General features: G+C 42.3%; 1 protein-coding gene across 1 annotated transcript in view; it reads left to right on the forward strand.

Annotated features, from left to right (window-relative positions):
* Positions 1 to 19,120, forward strand: part of LOC109981556 (copine-9) — a 69,759-nt gene extending 50,639 nt beyond the window's left edge. The window contains exons 12-20 of the mRNA XM_020630392.2: positions 501 to 554; positions 785 to 846; positions 1,322 to 1,368; positions 2,409 to 2,590; positions 4,631 to 4,758; positions 7,870 to 7,972; positions 10,111 to 10,168; positions 12,257 to 12,330; positions 15,621 to 19,120. Coding sequence (XP_020486048.1) covers positions 501 to 554; positions 785 to 846; positions 1,322 to 1,368; positions 2,409 to 2,590; positions 4,631 to 4,758; positions 7,870 to 7,972; positions 10,111 to 10,168; positions 12,257 to 12,330; positions 15,621 to 15,803 — 891 coding nt within the window. The 3' untranslated portion in view covers positions 15,804 to 19,120. The remainder of the gene's footprint in view (positions 1 to 500; positions 555 to 784; positions 847 to 1,321; positions 1,369 to 2,408; positions 2,591 to 4,630; positions 4,759 to 7,869; positions 7,973 to 10,110; positions 10,169 to 12,256; positions 12,331 to 15,620) is intronic.
* Positions 19,121 to 20,350: the final 1,230 nt, after the last annotated feature.

The raw sequence follows: 20,350 nt of genomic DNA on the forward strand, positions 1-20,350 counted from the left end.
AAGCTACAATGAGAATGTGCATGTGTGTTTAAAGTTTACTGTCAAGTTCACAGGTCGACCAATAATGTGTAAATCTAAAAAAAAGTTCACCTACACAATGTAATTTAAAGTACGTTCAATTTTAAATTATTATCTCCAGGGAGAAGCAATTAATAATCCTTTTTCCAGAAATCATCAAAGTCTCCTAATAATCATCTTTTCTAAAAGAGAGGGGAATGTTTAATTATCAGTTTGGTAATGACAGTGGATGGACAGACGGATGGATGAATAGTTTAATCTCTTAACCTCTCAGATTCCATTTTTTATCCTCTCTGTCGTCTTTGTTCACACAGTTAAACATCATATCAGTCTCAATTCATGGAGAGGGCAGAACTATCAGGAATGTGCTGAATTATTCATGTTCATTATTAAACATCATTTCAGGGTATGAAGTGGTTTAACAAGAGCGCTCTCAGTGCCTAACTTACTTTCCCCCCCTCCCCCCTCCCGATCACCGGCAGGTTTTAAATCCAAAGAAGAAAGGCAAGAAGAAGAAATATGTAAATTCTGGAACTGTGAGTACACCCACCTCTGCAATGTCATTGCTTATGTGATATATTTATTTTATATATGAAGGTATCGTCACCTCTTACATCTGCTTCTCTCTCACCGACTCCTTTGCCGGCTGGCCACCTGCTTGTCTTTTTCCTTCTCATCTACCTGGCCCTGGTCCTTTTTATTTTCTCACTCTCCTCTTCTGTTTATCACTCTGGATGTGTGTGTTTGTGTGTGTTCTGTTTGCCAGGTAACTCTGCTGTCCTTCAAAGTGGAGTCCGAGTATACCTTTGTGGATTTCATCCGAGGAGGGTGAGTGGAATAATAATGAGCCTGCCCTCAGAGTCAGTGTCAACAGCCTCCATTTTGGTTGTTTGTCTCTTTGTGTGTGTGTGTGTGTGTGTGTGTGTGTGTGTGTGTGTGTGTGTGTGTGTGTTGTTGTGTTTGTGTGTCGATGTATCTGAAGATACTAGATTGAATTTCCACTTTTTTCTGCACAACACAGAATTCTTATGAGCAACGTTTAGCAGGAGGTTTTGCATGGGCAATCGTATTTGTTGATAGCTCATTTATTCAGTTTATTCACGTTTCATTACTGACTCCATTTGTTTGTCTAATTAAACCTTCAAGATGTTGGAGGGAGCAATGCACTGCCATGCTAATTAGACCAGTAAACAGATTTTCTTGAAGTTCATTGTGTGTGTGGGTGTGTGTGTTGGAGATACAGTAAAGTGAAGTTTGTGATCTTTGTTGTTTTCCTCTTGGTTTCCAATCTGCTGTGCAACAGAACACAACTGAACTTCACTGTTGCTATCGACTTCACAGCCTCTAATGGTAAGTCATTTTGCACATATTGCAGTTTTCACATATATTTCAGGAGGGCGGCCCCCTGAAATCCTCCTGATCTGGTTGTTCACACATGCACCTCACAGCTGGGGGAATCTTCCTGGTCAGACAGGAGGGGTGGGCGGGGTTCTCCAGAGGCAAGACGGACAATAATATCATGAGAATGTTTGCCTTTATATCAATGCTTTGTGCAGTTTGACAGAATCACAATATCAATAAAAAAGCGGAGAAGAACAAACTGGAGAACAGAAAACATACTAGAGAAGTTGAATTGCAAACAGTGTACAGCCGTGCACCGATCACAATAAATGAGGTTATTTATCCGATTGAATATTGTTTGGAAAATTGGAGTGTTGCATTTAAAAACATGACCAGGGTATGATATATGTATTGCTGTATTTTCATATTTTTCCTCAAAGATTTAAATTGACTCTAGCGTTAGTTTTGCATCGTCTAGGAGAGTGTTTACTTTCACAACATTAAACTTCAGTGTGAGAAGCACTTTCAAGGTCCTTCCCCCTCTGTGTGGTGTTACATGACCTTTTGTCCCATTCCATGACAGTAACACTTGGCACCTGGCAGCGGTCTCGAATAGATTGTTACGCCAGGCTCTTATTTTGACATGTTGAAAAGCGCAGTGGAGCGTGCAAGGCAAGAAGGGCGTGGTGAATGTGTTTTTTGTATTTCCATGGCCAGAGGAGAGTACACCTGAGGCACAGTTGGAAAGCTTGATGGGATTAGGATGAATACATTACCAGTGGGTGAGTTAGGAGCAGGCAGCCATTGGGGATAATTGAATTAGCCCCCTCCTGTCGTTTCCTTTAAAGCAGGGCACTTTAGTTCATACTGAAGGAGAGAGTGAAGAGATGCTCCTTTCAAAGGGAGAGTCAGGACTATGTTTACATGTCTCTATTATTAATAATAATCTTGTAAAACCTCTCAAATGTTTCACTGATGACTCACTGCACTTAGACCAGAGATGATAAAAAAGACATATTATCATTGTGTTGTATGTGTCTGCATCCAAGGTAACCCCTCTCAGCCCACCTCCCTCCACTATATGAGCCCCTACCAGATGAATGCATATGCCATGGCGCTGAAAGCTGTAGGAGAGATAATCCAGGACTACGACAGTGACAAGCTCTTCCCTGCCTACGGATTCGGAGCTAAGCTGCCCCCTGATGGCAAAATATCCCACGCCTTCCCACTGGTAATACACACACACACACACACACACACACAAACATTAATTCACACATATAGCACACACACTCACAGTCCACCTGCAGCCAGGTGGGGTTTGGTCCAGGAGTAGTTGCTGCGACAGCAGCTGGTCACAGAAGTTGAGAAGTTGGCTCATCTGCCGACCAGCGGGAAGCTCCCAGCATCCTTCACTTCCTCCTCGCTTCCTCCTGAGGGATCAGGGCAACCAGTCAGAAACCACTGGATGCTAAGCTGAAATTAAGCCAACTCTCCCCTTGGGCTGTCCAAATGAATCTATTTTGCTTATATGAAACATCTACGATAATGAAGCCTTACTTTAGAGAGAAAATATAGTTGATTTGAGAAATTAAACGTTCAAAGATTTTAGTTTTATGTTGTGAAGTTAAGACTGAAATTACTCAATGCAATTGATGCAAAAACATGTTTATTTAACTCACTTCATGATTTGATTTAGCATATGGATGGTTGGGTGGATGGATGGACGGATGGATGGTTAGTTGGTTGGTTGGTTGGACGGATGGATGGTTGGATGGATGGTTGGTTGGTTGGTTGGTTCGACGGATGGATGGTTGGATGGATGGTTGGTTGGTTGGTTGGTTGGACGGATGGTTGGGAAGATGGATGGTTGGCTGAGTGGATGGATGGATGGATGGATGGATGGTTGGTTGGCTGGGTGGATGGATGGTTGGATGGATAGCTGGTTGGTTGGTTGGACGGATGGTTGGGAAGATGGATGGATGGTTGGCTGGGTGGATGGATGGATGGTTGGTTGGTTGGACGGATGGATGGATGGATGGTTGGTTGGTTGGACGGATGGTTGGGTGGATGGATGGTTGGTTGGTTGGACGGATGGATGGATGGTTGGTTGGTTGGACGGATGGTCGGGAAGATGGATGGTTGGCTGAGTGGATGGATGGATGGTTGGTTGGCTGGTTGGACGGATGGTCGGGAAGATGGATGGTTGGCTGAGTGGATGGATGGATGGATGGATGGATGGATGGCTGGGTGGATGGATGGATGGATGGATGGATGATGGATGGATGGATGGATGGATGATGGATGGTTGGTTAGCTGGATGGATGGATGATGGATGGTTGGTTAGCTGGATGGATGGATGATGGATGGTTGGTTGGACAGATGGATGGATGGACGGTTGGCTGGGTAGATGGATGGATTGATGGCTTGGTGGATGGATTGATGATAAATAGGTGGATGATGGATGGACGGATGGTTGGATGGCTGGATGGATGGTTGGTTGGTTGGGTGGGTGGATGGATGGATGGATGGATGGATGGATGGTTGGTTGGGTGGGTGGATGGATGGATGGATGGATGGATGGATGGTTGGTTGGTTGGTTGGTTGGTTGGATGGATGGATGGATGGATGGTTGGTTGGTTGGTTGGTTGGTTGGTTGGTTGGGTGGGTGGATGGATGGTTGGTTGGGTGGATGGATGGATGGATGGATGGATGGATGGATGGATGGTTGGTTGGTTGGTTGGTTGGTTGGTTGGGTGGGTGGATGGATGGAAGGATAAATAGATGGACGGATAGACGGATGGTTGGGTGGATGGATGATAGATGGATGGATGGATGGTTGGATGGATGGATGGTTGGATGAATGGTCAATCAGATGACAGAAACAGTCCAATGAATGTTGCTGTCAAGTTCAGTTTTTTTTATGTTGTCTCATGTTTTATTTGTGCTTTTCTTGTTTTGTCCTCTTACGACTTACTAACTTATTTCAGTCACTGTGACTCATGAAGTGCAACACAAACTACTTCAGTAACTTTAAAACCTCTTTCATCCTTTTCATCTCTGTCACTGACTGTATTTTCATCTAAACTTCCTGAAGCACAACACTAATGAACTTGCTGCTTAAACTCACCAATTACATTATAAAGTATTGACCAGTATTGCCAACTGCAGAGTTGCAAGCTAACAGACAAATACCCAGATAATGTAAACCCATAAACACACCTTGGCTTTCCTTGGTGTTAACCTTGAATTTATGTGCTGTGTGTTTCAGGCTGGAGAAAATGAGAATGCAAACTGTGTGGGCATTGAAGGAGTTCTGGAGGCGTATTTTCAGAGTCTGAGGACGGTGCAGCTGTATGGACCCACAAACTTTGCTCCAGTTATCAACAAAGTGGCCAAGTAAGTGTCACCAATGGCACCAATTTGTAGTCTTCCAATCCATTCCATACTGCTGAATTAAGCACATTTAATCAGGCCTTTCTATAGACGCGATACTCTTGAATGTTAACTCACAAAATATGAAACTGTCGTTTAGCAGAAAGAGATGACAAAGAGATGACAGGTGCTGCACAGCTGAAATTAAACACCTGTAGTTTGTTTTCATCGGAGAAAATCCTCTCATTGCTAACTGGCCATCAAACTGGGTAACTGTGGTCAACCTCCCAGTTGCTGGAGGCGGCAGTTACCCACCTGCAACCTCATGGTAATTTTATGAACCCGGACAGGCTGGAATATGAATCCTGGACGAGGGACTGGAGAAAGGGAAAACATGCAAAGTGAATATTTTAAATTTTTTGGTCTGAACACACTGAAAGACCAACATAAGATGACAGGTTGAAAGGTTAATAATAAGAAGAATTCTGCTTCCATATCATGATTGTGTTGGTTGTTAGACCAGATGAGTGTTTGACATGTTAACCTACAAGTCACATTACTGGATTCATTCTCAGTATTGTTTATCCCTCTCTGTGTTTCACACTCATGTCTCAAGCTGAAGGAGGAAGTAGGTTGCATAGAGGTGAAAATCTGAGAAAGAAAAAAAAACAAGTATCCATGCATCCTCTCATGTGGCTTAAAATATATACTGCAAAGACAAATACACTCCGAGATCAATGTGGTGTTTGGCTGTAAAGGACCCAGGTATAAAGGTCTGTTTGCAATAAACCCATAAACAGGAGGTGAAGGACACACACCTACATGTTGAAACACTCCTCCTAACTCATCCAACGTCATCATCAAAACCTGAGCTCATATTTTCTTAATGTGGATGTTATGTTTTTCTCATGCGGGGAAACAAGGGAATGAAGAGCGGAAGGAAAACAACAAGAATGGTGGTCACATCTCCTCTTCATGAGATGTTTTTCTCTGCTTGTTATTTTATTGAAGGGTCTCTGTGTTGCTCAAGGTCGGAGTTTCAGGTGCAAACAACAAACAACTCTCTGGCATGGAAACAGCATCCTTGAACAAAGAGGTTGCCAAGATGTGTAGGAAGAGATTGATTTTTTAGTGTATGCTGCACCTGAGAGGTGATTAACCCCAGAGACATTTAATGATTGTTTATTATGAATAATACATCCAAATAAGGATGAACATAGTCCAACCTGATTTTTCAGATTTTGCTCATCGTCCACTGATTGTTGAATGTTTGTATTTTTGTGCTCATTTCTTATTCTCATTTGCAAACTAAGAGCATTTGTATAACATGCATTCAACTATTGGTCTCCTAGATTACAAATAGCAAATCATTCAAAGACAGGACTTGATCCATTCCATTTTCTCACTCACTAAATTTTCATTATGGTGACCTTATAATGATATTACTCATGCCCATTTACAATACAGACAGCCCACCCATTTGTGTGTGTTCAGCCACCACAGTAGTCACAATCTATGCATCTGTCAGACCACAAGCAAAGAGACAACAATTTTAAATATCTTTTGACTTACCATTTTTACTGTACTCTCCTGTACTCTCCAAATCCGGTGAAGAATTTGATCTAAACACATCACATCCATAAAGATCCACAGGTTGCTTCAAATTTGCCAATGCTGTATTTTCCAACGCTGTACCGCTGAATGGGATAGATCAAAATGCTGTCCGCACTCTAAACCTTTCATATAACACCTCAATGGCCAATTACAACTTTCCTTTCACTCATCCCAGCCTTCAGTATCCAATGAGAGCCTGAATTGAAAGGAAATGCCTTTCCCCTGTTACGTCCTGACCAATTGCACGCATCTGTGCTGATGGTTGATGTACAGTAACTGTGTGTTTTATATAAATCAAGTTTATGAGATACTGATGAAAATGAGTACATTTCCCATCTAAAAGTAAACATGGTAAGAGTTTTGCAGGACTGCTCTCCAAACTTTTTGCACACATTTGGACCAGTAGCAGCATACTGCTCCAGTGATATCAGTGACACAACAATATGTATGATATGTTTGCTTATTTAAACGTTTGTCCTCATAAGAAGGATGAGCGCTCAGTGAGTTACCCCCTCTGAAAAACACGCACAAAATGCTTCTGCCTTCTGATACCTTCCTAGCCTGACGGCCATCAGCAACCACCTGCACCTAAACAGCATTACCAGCTTCAAGATACCCAGGCTCTGTTCATGCAACTTCCACGTATTGACAACGCTGATACTATATACCCTACCAAATGGTCCCCACAGGTCAACGGTGGAACTTGATAGGCAGGAAGAGCCAACACATCAACGGGGTAAACAAGTACTCCCTTTAACCAGTGGTTGGTCAAGTTAGGCTCAAACAGTTAGCTCATGCGGGTTAGGGTTAGAGCCGCCTCCCCCCTCCATGCTAGCTCTCAGCTCTCATAATATCCACCAAGCAGACCCTCTTTGTGCGATTGCATTCTTATGCATAACGGCAAGAAACAAAACTATTCCTGGCACCATGAAAGAGAAGGCAAAAACAGAGTCTGTAGAAAGATGTAAGGAACAAAAGGAGGGAGGTAGCATCTGGAAATGTAATCTAGTTCAGTTTGCATGTTCATCTGAGGATGCTCAGTTTAAACATGTTTTGGATGGGTGAATTATACTGTTAGATGGAATTATACATGAAAGCAACATCTAATAATGGCAGTGTTAGCTTTTATGCGGCTTCTTGGTGGGGTACCAGCACAGCGTGAGCTCCATACAAAAGTAAAGAGGTTTGTATGTTTCGTCAGGGAGAGAGAAAAATGAATGTTTTTGAGGTCATGGAAGTGACTCGGTGTGACAGCATCATTTTTTTGAAGCTCAAAGGGTTATAACAAAAAGCTTCTCTATGTTACGCTGTCAACATTTGATTCAGCTGTGTGTAGAAGCCATAGCAGACTTTGGGGATAACAAGGTAGGACTCCAACAGACAGGTGCGTTTCATGTCTTTGTTTGCAGTGTGTTATTTAGGTTCACAGGCAGAATGCTAGCTCTGACCTGGGTTCATTTATGTGTGTGTGTATGTGTGTGTTTGTGTGTGTATCTGTGTGTGTTTGTGCATGTTCCACAGCTGTGCAGCAGAGATTACGGACGGCTCTCAGTACTTTGTCCTGCTGATGATCACAGATGGAGTGATATCTGACATGGTCCAGACCAAAGAGGCTGTGGTCAATGTGAGTAAACAAACACGCTGACAACACAAACACAAACACAAAATACACACAAACACACACACACACACAAAGACTGATTGATAGCTCTGCTTTTCCCTCACTTTCTGCGGCTGCTCGTGTTCATCTCAGCACCTCGTTTTCTTTGTTGCGTGGGTGTCTAAAGCTCCATTATATTTCTCTGATGTTTGGATGAAAACAGCTCGGCTTGTCTCGGCAATCATCCGCCTGTGATGAGTAATGCATCAGAAGTAAAAGTAGAAATACAGAAATAACGCTCAAAACTTCTCTTCAAGATCAATATGAGGAAGAGGACAGATATTTTAGTCCTCAGTGGGACTTATCTGAGGTTTGTGAAGAGGTCAACTGATGTTTCAATAACCTGTTAAATGAGTGTCTGATGCTTTTGATTGTTTTTGATCAAATCAAAATCAAAGCAGCTCATTTGAATGTTTCTCCCTTCTTAGTATCTAACAGCCATCTGTTAGCTGTACCATTTATCCTTGAACTATGAAACCGGGCTCGAGCCAGTCCTAGAAGATAATCAGCAAGAAGAAAGAATCCCCCTCTAAGTCACAAGTTAAGCCTGGTTCATACTTTTACTGTTTCAAATCTACAGCTACCCCGCAGTGGCCTACGTCATTATGAGTACTGCATACTTGTGCTCTGCATACTTTCTGCAATACTCCGCTTACAAACGCTAGTTGGCAAATTTGCTTTAAATCGCCAGTTTAAGGTTCTGCCACAAAGCTGGTTTACAGGAAACCATGACGACTGAAACCGAGCTTATTATGTCGGAGTTGGAGATGATAAATATGGAGCCTGAAGCTTCCTCTGGTACGACCAGCCCCGGTGCTGGGCGGGACACATTTATCTTATAGTCATGATAGACACAGTAGGTATCCTGATGTTTTACTGTGCAAGCCAGGAGAGGAGACATATGTCGTCCAATCACATGGCTTGCAGGCTGCGTCTTTTTGAGACGGAGTTAAATTTTTGAGGAGGTGCACTTCAGAGTATGTAGGCTTCTGCATACTGTAGGTACAGGGCTGCATGAATCTACATAGACTACATTATAGATTTGATGCAGAAGTTATCGGCCTTGTTCAGACTGCAAGACCTAGAATGACTGATGGCATATTCATATTATACACACATTGGCTTTAGATTGAAGTCTGGAAGGTATAAATACAACTATATCCAAGACATTTTTTGTTTTTTTAAGATTTATTTTTGGGCATTTTGGGCTTTTAATGGAGAGATATGATAGTGGATAGAGTCAGAAATCAGGGAGAGAGAGAGAGAGTGGGTAATGACATGCGGGAAAGGAGCCACAGGTGGGATTTGAACCTGGGCCGCCCGCTTTGAGGACTATAGCCTCCATACATGGGGCGCGCCCACTAACCACAGCGCCACCAGCGCCACCAAGACTTTTTTTTAAAGCTGATTTGAAATGTGACACTGGAACAACATCAAAACTTTGCTACTTTGATAGCAGTATGGGTTAACTCCTGTGTTGGAGGTGTTCAGTGAGATTTGCGTGGCTGGCGAGATGATTTCACATAACAAGCATCTGATGCCAAATCACTGGCGTATATTTTAGGGATGCTGACTCTGACGGATGTCTTTGTTTGTCATGTGTGGAAACGTAAATCTGCTCGTATCATTTACAATAGTTAGTGCGGCCATCTGGTTGGAGAAACGAATATGAATTGCCTGCAGTCTGAAGAACACCATAGAGACATTAATGCTCATATCCACAGACAGTTTGGACTCATCAATTAGCATAAACCTTGACTGCAGGTATTTGAGAACGTGAGTGTTCTCTGAGTATCTACGTAAGCAACAGACCCAAAGATGACAGTGCTATAACCACAGCCACACACCTTTAGTTTTTAGGCTGTTGATCCTTTGGCTGTTAGCTGGTAGAACAGGATGTTGAATCAGGTTCACAGCCCAACCTTTCAAAGTAAAAGTAATTACAAGTGTGGATAAGTTTATTTTTGCAAGACAATCTTAGCTATGGCAAAATAACTGAGCTCTCTTGAAATCTTATGTACTGTTTGTCTTGATGCCTCCTCAGGATCTCATGAATCTAGTGAAGTGATTGTTCATAGTTTTTCCGTCTGTGTCCTGTGCAGGCTGCATCACTTCCTCTGTCCATCATTATCGTGGGTGTTGGACCGGCTGAGTTTGATGGTGAGTTTTACACTTTATTTTTGTGTCTATAAAATGAGTTCTTCTTTCAACCTGAGCAAACATGACAGAGAAGAGGGTCACTCTCCTGGGAGCTCCTGAGCTTTTGTAGGTTCCTCTGGATCGTTGGGGATGGCCTGCTGCCATGTACCCCCCCCCCCCCCCCCCCTTTCTGTTTGTCCCTATCCATCTTCCTGCATCTCCCTCTAACCTGGTGCAGTTTTGGCAGCTGGCTGTTCATTATGAGTCTGGTTCTGCCAAAGATTTCTGCCACTTAAAAGGAAGTTTTTCCCTGCCCTGGAACTTTTGCTAAATGTTGTCGTGATGAATTGACGTTGGGTTTTTGTAACATAATGATGAGGAAGGTCTTTGACCTGCTCTTTTGTAAAGTGACTTCAGATAATGTTTGTTATGAAGTGGCGCCAAACAAATAAAGATTGATAGATTGGTTGATGAACACTAGGCTGTCGGCACCCCAACACAAGACAGCCTTTACGGTAATTGCTGAAATCATGCAGGGCCAATGCCTTTTACATAAGATGCAACATGTTTACATCAACAAGCAACACTTTAACTGTCTAATTACAACATGCAGAAGTATTTGTTACATTAGAAAACACAAGATTTAACCATGTCAAAGTTTATTTTAGCCCCAAAATGTCTTTCAGTGAGGAAAGGTATTTTGACAAACTCAATAGTGTTGGTCTTTATCTGAGTTGTTGTCTCCTTACCTTCATTTCTTGGAGAATAAATCCCAATGAATGGCTTAAAGATGACTTATTTGTTAGTAAGCTAATAATTTACCTCAACAGAGATCTAATCTAGGACTTTACTTTCAAACTCCACACTTTGTTTGAGCCAATAACTGAGAGCAGGGGTCCCACAATTTCCCCCCTTATTCCTCCTGCTGATGTTCTGATGCCTCACAGTTATTACAAGCATTCATTGAAGTCGTCTTAAAGTGAAAGGTTTTTTTTTCAAGCAAGGACAAGTGAAGGAGGCGTCTTCAAACAATACAAAGGTAATGCGAGAATGAATACTTTTCCAGCTCCCGTGTGGGAGTCACTTAATTGTGCTCTTTCCGGAAAGTAATGCACACCGACTGACTTTCAAACATTTGAAATGTAATTCAACAAGCTTCACGCTGACACAAAGACAAAAACATGTGATGTTTTATATCAAAAAGCTAGTGCTAGACTCTTTAGTCGCGACTTTCACCTGACTTGATGGAAACCCTTGTGAGTGAAAAGGAAACCATGACAACAGCATAAATGTTCTTTCTATACAACAGAGTGCGGTTCCCCTGCAGACAAGTCAGTGGAGTGACGTCCATTGGTCAATGACTTTTCAGTGTGTGTGTGTGTGTGTGTGTGTGTGTGTGTGTGTGTGTGTGTGTGTGTGTGTGTGTGTGTGTGTGTGTGTGTGTGTGTGTGTGTTTGTGCAGTCTGATGTCTTAAAGCCTCATCATGGTGGTGGATGGTCCATCATTTTTAGCTTGTTTAAGAAATCCAGTGACTGGATTGGTAGTGAAAGCACTCAGGCATGTCTGGAGGTCACAAGGTCAAACTGAATTGATAGCACCTCAGTGTGTTTTTGTTGGTGTGTGTGTGTGTGTGTACACCTACTGTAATAGCTCGCCATAATTGGCTCTGTTTGTTATTGCTCTGTGTAGAGTCTGTTCACTGTAAGTATGTGAGCATTAATTCTTCATGTCTTAGCTTCCAGTACCTCGCTGTCAGTTCTACTGTTTGTCCTGCAGTTCTAATCCAATATTTCTGTTTCTATTTTTGTCCATCAATGATTTGACCTCAAGTTGTGTTCAGCCAATTTTTCCATGTCCGTCCCCCACATCCGACAGTTCTGTGTCTTTGCCAGAGAGACTACAGATGTACGCTGTTGTTCAGGATGACTCAACATGTCCATCAGAGCAGAACGTAGCCGTAGTTAAATACTATGTTTTTCCTGAACCAAGCTGTGTTCCACCTCAGTACAAACATTATGAAATGATCATCCTCTCTTAATTCCTGATGACAATGTCAGTGGTCCCAGGATTGACCCCCTCCTGCTCTTTGTCTGATTATTTTTTTTTAGCAATGGAGGAGCTGGATGGAGACGAGGTGCGAGTGTCCTCCAGAGGACGTTTTGCTGAGAGGGACATCGTTCAGGTACTCATCATCACTCTATTTAATTTGTGTGTTTCTGTCAACAACAGTAGCAGCAGCAGCATGGGGGAGTTATTCCCATAGGACGATGCTTCCATTCTACGATACTTCACCGGTTGAAACATGAATCTGTATTGACATTGGGTCATATATGTAGTAGAAATGTGAAATAAAATTTGAAGTTGGTGCCTTCTTGAGTGAGAAAAGACAGAAAGTGTCTTTTTGGCTCATGTTGGTGAAAGACAACAACTCCCAGAATGCACAGCAGGTCTTGTGCCTTCTGTTCCTCCATCAGCCGCAACTGCTCGTCGCTATATTGCGGCTCGTAGAGATCGCATAATCATAGAACATCCGATTCGAGCACAAGACCTTCAAAATCCTCTTCATCCATCTCAGTTTGAAGTTGAAACATACTGTCCTCCATTGTCGGTTCTTCTCAGCTTTCTCCACAGAGCCTGTTAGCATAGTTTCCAAGCAAGATGGCGGACGATGATTTTAGATTCTGGGAGTGAGGTCCCACCCATTGATCTGTGATAGGTCTGTAGCTTCAGTGGGTCCCACCCCCATGGGTTGATTGAAAACATGAGGACTAGCGTCTCAGGGGAAAATGAGGGCGGGGTTCACGACCATTCAAAAATACTACCAGGTTTCTAATGATACAAAGCTTAATGCAAATGGGTGAAGTATCCCTTTAAGACATGCTCACCCACACAAAGCCTCTCTAAGTTTTTGGATCTTTCTCACTTCAAAGTGAACCCAGGAAGTCTGCAGGTGTGTTCCTTTTTAAACGTTTGTATTCAAAGAGCGGCGCTACTGTACAGGCTGATAATATTTTAAGAAACTGAACTCACTAACACTAAGAGGTACAAATTTACAGCTCGACACGTTCTTAATGGTCTCAATAAAAAAACTATCTGAACAGAGCAGAGACATTCCCTCTCACCTACTCTGCCCTCGGGGGACGCTTTGTTCATTATCATTTCTCAACTCAACTACAGAGGGCAGCTTTTTCTTTAAAAAGTTTTGCAGTGAGTTTTTTTTGAAGGAGCGAGCTGTAACCCCGGGAGGCGCTGAGGAAAACAGATCTGGCAACGGCAAACAGCAATTTTAGAAACTCTTTTAGAGATACGGCAAACACAAATAGGAAGCAAAATCCCTCCGCTTCTGATAACAATGTTTGTACAGTGTGTTGAAGATGGGCCAGTCAGCAAAAGTAACAATGATAAATGAGTGTTTACAGTGATAAATGTAAAGTGAGCAGAAGCTGAGAGAAGATAGTGTAACTCCAGCAAAGAGGCCGTTGCTTTTATAGCAGATTGATAAATATTCATCCAGGGGTTTAATTGAACGTCTTTGTCTTGCTTTAATCAGTGAACACGTTGTTAACATTTTGCAGGTCGACTTCACAGCAGGTTAAGAACTGAATGATGAACGCTTTTCTGAGTAAAGATGGATTCCTCTTGTGACCGTGTGTACAGTTGTGTTCCTCTCTGTTTGTTTCACTGGCAGCAGTAATCACATTTGCATGCTCGCAGTCCTCCTTTGATTGCCTTTAATCGTATTATGACAATAATGTGATCAGGTTGTTTATACTTGTTGCAGTAGTTTGGTATGTTTATATTTTCCTGGTAATATATAGTGACTGATTGATTATTTTCTCCTGACCTCGACGCGGGTCACATGGTCACATCTTAGACTTTAACTTAAGTCCCATAAACTAATGGACAGTTATTTCTGAATAGTATTTCCCCTGTGTTCAGTGACTTCCTGTCTGTAACAAATTGAAAGTGTTTAAAGCCTTGCATCCTCACATTAGTGGTTTGACCAGTTGGACACCATAGACTGTAAAGAAGACTCTTAATCTGAAAATCCAAAGCAGACGTGCATCAAACCTCCAATATTTCTCATTCTAATAATAAGCTCCTTTCCAACAGGGATTTAAACGTACAATATGAAGAATTTCATGACAATGTTTACATTCAAATATCTAAATTAATTAAAAATTTACTAAACCATGTTATATATATATTTATTTTTTTGAGTACCTGCATTACCTCAAATATTTCCAACAGTTACTGAAGCCATAGAAATCCTTCATTTTATAGTTGTAACGGGACGTGTCTTGTCGCGAAATGTTTATCGTTGCTGTGGAAAGAGAGGATGCTATATTAGGAAGCGGGAGCTGTTACTGAAAGCTGCCGTACTGTTGCTGTATGTGCTGCTGTGTCAATTATACTCGGATACATTAGCTCATTGGTAAACATATTCTATTCCTCAGGTCGGTTTCACCCGTTCGACTTTACTATATTAATGCAGAGTTCGTTTTTGCTGGGGGGGTGGGAGTAGCAGAGGGAACTCCCATGATTCCCCGCTAGCCTCGACGTCATCTTTTGTTATTGTAGTTTTCATTGAGAGCCCCCTGGTGGCGGGATCTTCATATTGTATCTTTAAACCACGAACCTTCTCACTGTGAGGCAACACAGCGCTAACCATTGCACCACCGTGCAGCCCGTGGACTTTTTTTTATTTAACCATAATCCCAATTACTTATCCATCTCAAGTCTGGACACGTGCCCGAGCTCATTTTATTTAGAAGTCATGACAGCACTCTAACTAGGTAAGACATATTAATATTCTAACAACACTACCAACACAGCCTAAATGAAATGGTGTCGTCAGATTATCGTCAGGCCAACGGAGGACAAGGTCAAATTCAAATAGACATGAGAGATTAAATGCAGGTCTCATTCTGCCTCCTTAAGAATGGTAACGTTGGTAGAGTGGGTCGCCCACTAATGAGAAGTTACGCTCCCAACAATGTGAAAGTGTCCTTGGACAGGATACCAAAGCCCAAGTTGTGTGTGTTTGTGTGTGTGTGCGTGTGTGTGTGAATGGGATTAATGGTATGCAGCAGTGTGAAGCACTTCGAGTGTTCAGAAAAACTCTGACGGCTGTTTTAGTGCACTCCATTTAATGTTGAAGAGTAGCGTTGCAAAGGTAGCACTGAATCAACGACCTCTTAAACACGGAGGGAATAAAAACCGAGGTAATAAACCTTGAAGCAGATCTGAGTACACAAACATTAATCACATCCAACCAGAAGAGTTACAACACAAGGTCCTGTCACTTTGTGGGAAATGATGAGGACAACACAAATCGACAGTTTATAGAAGATGACACTGATGTGAGAAAACGGGGTCATAACCACCACAAAGCGTTTCAAAATCCATCCCTTAGGAACTTCAGAAAACACAGTTCAGCCTAAATGATTCTTTCTTTTTTCCTGCTTTCAGTTTGTTCCATTCAGAGACTACATTGACAGATCCGGTAACCAGGTCCTCAGCATGGCCCGGCTGGCTAAGGACGTCCTCGCCGAGATCCCTGACCAGCTGCTGTCTTTTATGAAGAGCCGAGGAGTTGAACCGCGACCGGCCCTCTCCTCCTCGCCGCTGCCGGAACTACACCGACACATCTGACCCCCTTGACAGACACCTTAATTCACAGCATCTCATCACTCTATCTCTCTCTCTCTCTCGCTCGCCCTCCTCTCCTACAGTTATCTGTCGCTTTAAAGGGAGCCGAAAGATTGACCCGAGACTCGCCCCTCTTCCTCTCTTATCGCTGTTAAAGTTAAACAGGCACATCGCACCGACACAGCGGGCGCTCATCCCTGACTCACCCGCTGCTCTCCCTCATCTTTTTCTCCTCTTGAACTCGCCCTGTTGCACTTCACATTCACTGCCTTGAAAGAGCAGTGAGACCGAACCATGACCGTCCCTCTCCCTTTGACTTTTTGAATTCCACCTCCTTGCACATTTTGTCCTCGTCCTGACCAAAGTGTTGACACGAGTCACATTTGGCAGGAGTCCCAGGATGTGCCAGACACTGGATTAAATTGAAGCTAAGTCCCCACATAAACCCTGGATGAGCAGTATACAGCAGCTTGTGTTCAGGCGCTTTGGGGCTGTTTTGGACCAAGTTGGAACTGTTGTGGAGTAATTGGTCACCGTGGTGGACAGGTGTTTAGTGATTTATACTTTACTGCCGTCATTATCCTCGGGCTGTGCCAAATCTCTTGAAACTGAAATAGACGCTGCCAAACAATTAGTTTGATTCCTAAAGCAAGCGACTCCCCGAGAGGATGGAGAGGGGTGCAGAGGGAGAGATATTGCCCAAGGTGAAAGGGACAGGTGCATGCTGGGATTTTTAAAAAAGCAATGAAAGTAAGTTTTTGTAGTTTGATTCGCTCATCAATACAGTCAACAGTTAAAGCTGCAGCAGTGAGTGTGACAGCTCAAAAAGGCACATTTAAAGTTTTAAAACTATTAATGTACTTTAACCCTTTCAGGCATTGCTGCTATTTTATTGGACGAGCCGTCTCAAGCTGGGAGACAAAGTGATTGTTTCATCAGCTGAGAGTAAACCCTCCTAATGTTGTTGTCACTTTTAGTAAACTATTATTCTGTGTCTGTTTGTCAGCCAAAATCAAAGTTAATGGAGGGAAATAAAAACTAAAGACAGGACAAGGTCAAATCCAAACAGAGAGATTAAATGCAGGTCTTGTTCTGCCTCCTTCAGAACGGTAACATCGATCAAATGGGTCGTCTATTAATTAGAGATTACATTCCTAATAATGTCCAAACATCCTTGGACAAGATACTGAATCTCAAATCTTGTGTGTGGATGTGGTGAATGGTATGCAGTGTAGAGTGAAGCACCTGAGTGTTCACGTTCTCATCAGCACAGTAACCTTAAGAACATGAAGAAAATCAAAGCTCATTTCTGGGATTAAAACCCAGCAGCAACAACATTTATAAGGTTACTAATACCTTTAAAACATGGTGTCCATTGAAGACAACAGATGTGCTGCCTCTTCAAAGTATACTCCTCTTTTTTTATTGAAGCAAAAACCTTTTGGTCAGCATCTATTCTTTAAAAAGTTCTTTTAAAAAAAGATGATATGATTCATGCATGACAGGAAACATACTTATTATGTCCTGTTGCTGCGGCTCCCTCCTGGAAAATAACTTGTTTTTATTCTGAGTTACATCTGAGTCATAACTCAGTCAATTCTAAAGAAGAAACATATACATATTTTTAGATTCAGTGCGACCCGGTTACTGAGGATTGAATTATTTCCGACTCCTTAAATGTCCATAAATTGACTCATTAATCAACAAAGCAAGCGGATGAATTAGTAATGAAGGCAATAATATTCAGAGAGACTTTATGCGTTTGTGATGTGGACGTCATGCAGAGAGTAGCGGGCAAGATGTTGGCAGATCTATCGGGGGGTTCCGTTCATCATTACCATTTACACACCTTCACACAAACACACACACACACACACACACACACACACACACACACACACACGTGCATTTCTTCAAACACACACCTCTCTCTGCTATGACACACCCACCCTCTCTTTTCCCAGCGGGAGCTAAGGCCGGGTGCCGATTCCCCTCCTGCTGTCAGAGAAATGCCAGTCTCTCTCTCTCCCCGGCTGCCCTGCAGAGAGGAGGAGGAGGAGGGGAGGAGGAAGGAAGGAAGGAAGGAAGGAGGGAGGGAGGGGAGAGTAAATGAAAGAGAGGTGAAGGTGGAAGAAACGGAGGAGGGGGAGAAAGAAAACAATCAAAGACGAGGCCAGGAGAGAGTGAACAGATGGATATGGACAAGGACATGAAGAAGGATGAGGAATGTCATAAGGAAAGACTGATGAGTGACAGCTGCAGATGAGAGCAACAGAGAGGAAGATTACACCTCCAAATCTTTAGTTTCTATGTCTGAGAAGTCGGTTTTTTTATGTGTTTTTTGGGGGGGCAAACAAAGAAGGATACATGCACATTCTCCGAAAAAGCAATATACCTGACTCCCAGTGTAATGTTTGCCCTATGCATGCCCCTCCTCCTCCTCCTCCTCCTCCTCCCTCCCTCCCTCCCCCTGCCCCCCTGCCATGACTTGACATTTTAGTCCCATGCAGACAGGAGCTGTGTAAAAGTGGGCAAAATCTGCCACCTAGTGCTCAACATGTGTACAGCAGGGTACCTTTTATTATGCATGACAACTGTACTTTCCTACTCTATATCTCACACAGTACAGATGCATGAACTGATGCAACTGTCCTTAAGTGGATTCAAGCGTCTAAAAATGAAATAATGTGTCAATCACACAGAAAAAAAAAATCCTCTACGTTCTTGTGTGAAATGTGATTTTTCTTTTTGTTAATGTCAGTGTGTTGATGCTGTTGTGTGTGTGTGTATATTTTTTATACTCTTATTTTTTGCATGTTGAAGAATAAATGCGTTGCAGTGTTCAAGTTGGATGTTGTTATTGTAACCGTCCAAAAAAAAACAGATACTGTACTTTCTGTATATCTTAAAGTAATATGCATTTTCCTTGTGTATGCCTGAACAGTTCATCTGTAGATTTCCTGCCGTGTTTGTTCATGCAGTCGCCATGTTCAGTAAGGAGAAACCTGTGAATTTATCAACCAAGAGACGTGTATTTTTGATAATTTGCATCGGCCTGTTCTGGGTCTGAAGAAGAAATAGACATGTGAGGTCGTGAGAGAGACTAGTGGTATGAAAAATGATTGTGACGACATTTGAAGATTGTAGTGGGGTTTTTGTACAATAAGAGTTTTCTCTCTCTCTCTCTCTGTTTTCTTTGTCTGTCTCTGATCTTCGTTGTAAGGCTGTTTCAGTGTGTGTCAAAGTGTTTAGTTCATGAGAATGAATTAGTATTAACTGTATATACAGTAAAGAAGTGATTAAACATGTTTCCCACTCAGTGTGGTCTCACAGATGTGTGAAACAAGCATGACTGTGGATGTGGTGATGGCACAAAATACACAAGAAACAAGGCATTCTTTTTCATGGTAGACTCATGCATCCTGATTTTAACCCCTTTTTTAAATAGAAGAAACAGGATTTGTTTCTGCATTAGAAAGGTTAACAATCTGATTGGACAGTCAGGAGGAAGGGGCGGGTCTTACAAACACAGACCAAAGTCATCGCTGATTTCTTTGCTTTCTGGCAAATCACTAAATATGCATAAACGATCTTCACCCAAACAATAATCTTTTTTTTTTTTTTTTTTACAACAAAGCACTTTTTGTTCTTCACAGACTTTTTCACACAAGTTGTTTTCCATGTGCGACCCACCTCTGGGTCTTGCCCCACCAGTTGAGAACCACTGCACTGGACAATTTTCAAATCTTAGCCCCAGGGGGAGACCACAGACATAAAGACAGTTTCAACTGACATTTTCAAGTTACTGTTGTAAAAAAGTGTTTTCCTTGTATTATAGCAGATGCATAATGCTTTACTACTACAGATGATTGAATCAGAGCCAAAACATCTGAACTAAATTCTCTGCATTTTCACAGCTCTAATGAGACGCTGTAACTTTCTTCTTCAATGTGTAAAAATATCTTCAGATCAAAACCTCCTCCTGCACATTTATTTAGTTCATTCTTGAGCTTTTCTTTGTTTGTTTTAAATCTTTTGAAGTGAGGAATAGTTGCTCAGCCATGACATCAGGCACATTGACCAGCTGATGTTATATGTGCTCTGTCCTTCTTCTCACAGTAGGTGTTATTCTTCTAAAACAAAATGCTGATTTAGCAACTGCACTTAATTGAATGAGTGACGAGCCAGGCATGTGGGCTTTGAATTAATTGGAGAGTTATTCAGATCAGCTGGTGCACATGAGGTTTGGACTGACTGAAGTGATCACTGAGATCATTCCTGTCCAGACCAATCAGGGTGCAGATTTTGTTTCTCCACATTCTAGAGCTGATTAGACCAGTGAGGGTGAACTGGAGTAGTTAATGTTCATTGTCACAGTGAGTTGAAATGCACTGTGGTGCAAAGAGGGGAGATGCTGGGTAAGGGTGATGAAGCTCTGTGACTTTGTCCCCAGGTGAACAAATGAAAAAAATAGAGCTTGTAAATCTTTACAGTAATGACTCCAACGTGCAAAATGTCCCACTGGCTTTAGATTATCCACAGACTTCATG

Source organism: Labrus bergylta, chromosome 12 (assembly GCF_963930695.1).
Source record: "Labrus bergylta chromosome 12, fLabBer1.1, whole genome shotgun sequence".
NCBI classification, from domain to species: domain Eukaryota; kingdom Metazoa; phylum Chordata; class Actinopteri; order Labriformes; family Labridae; genus Labrus; species Labrus bergylta.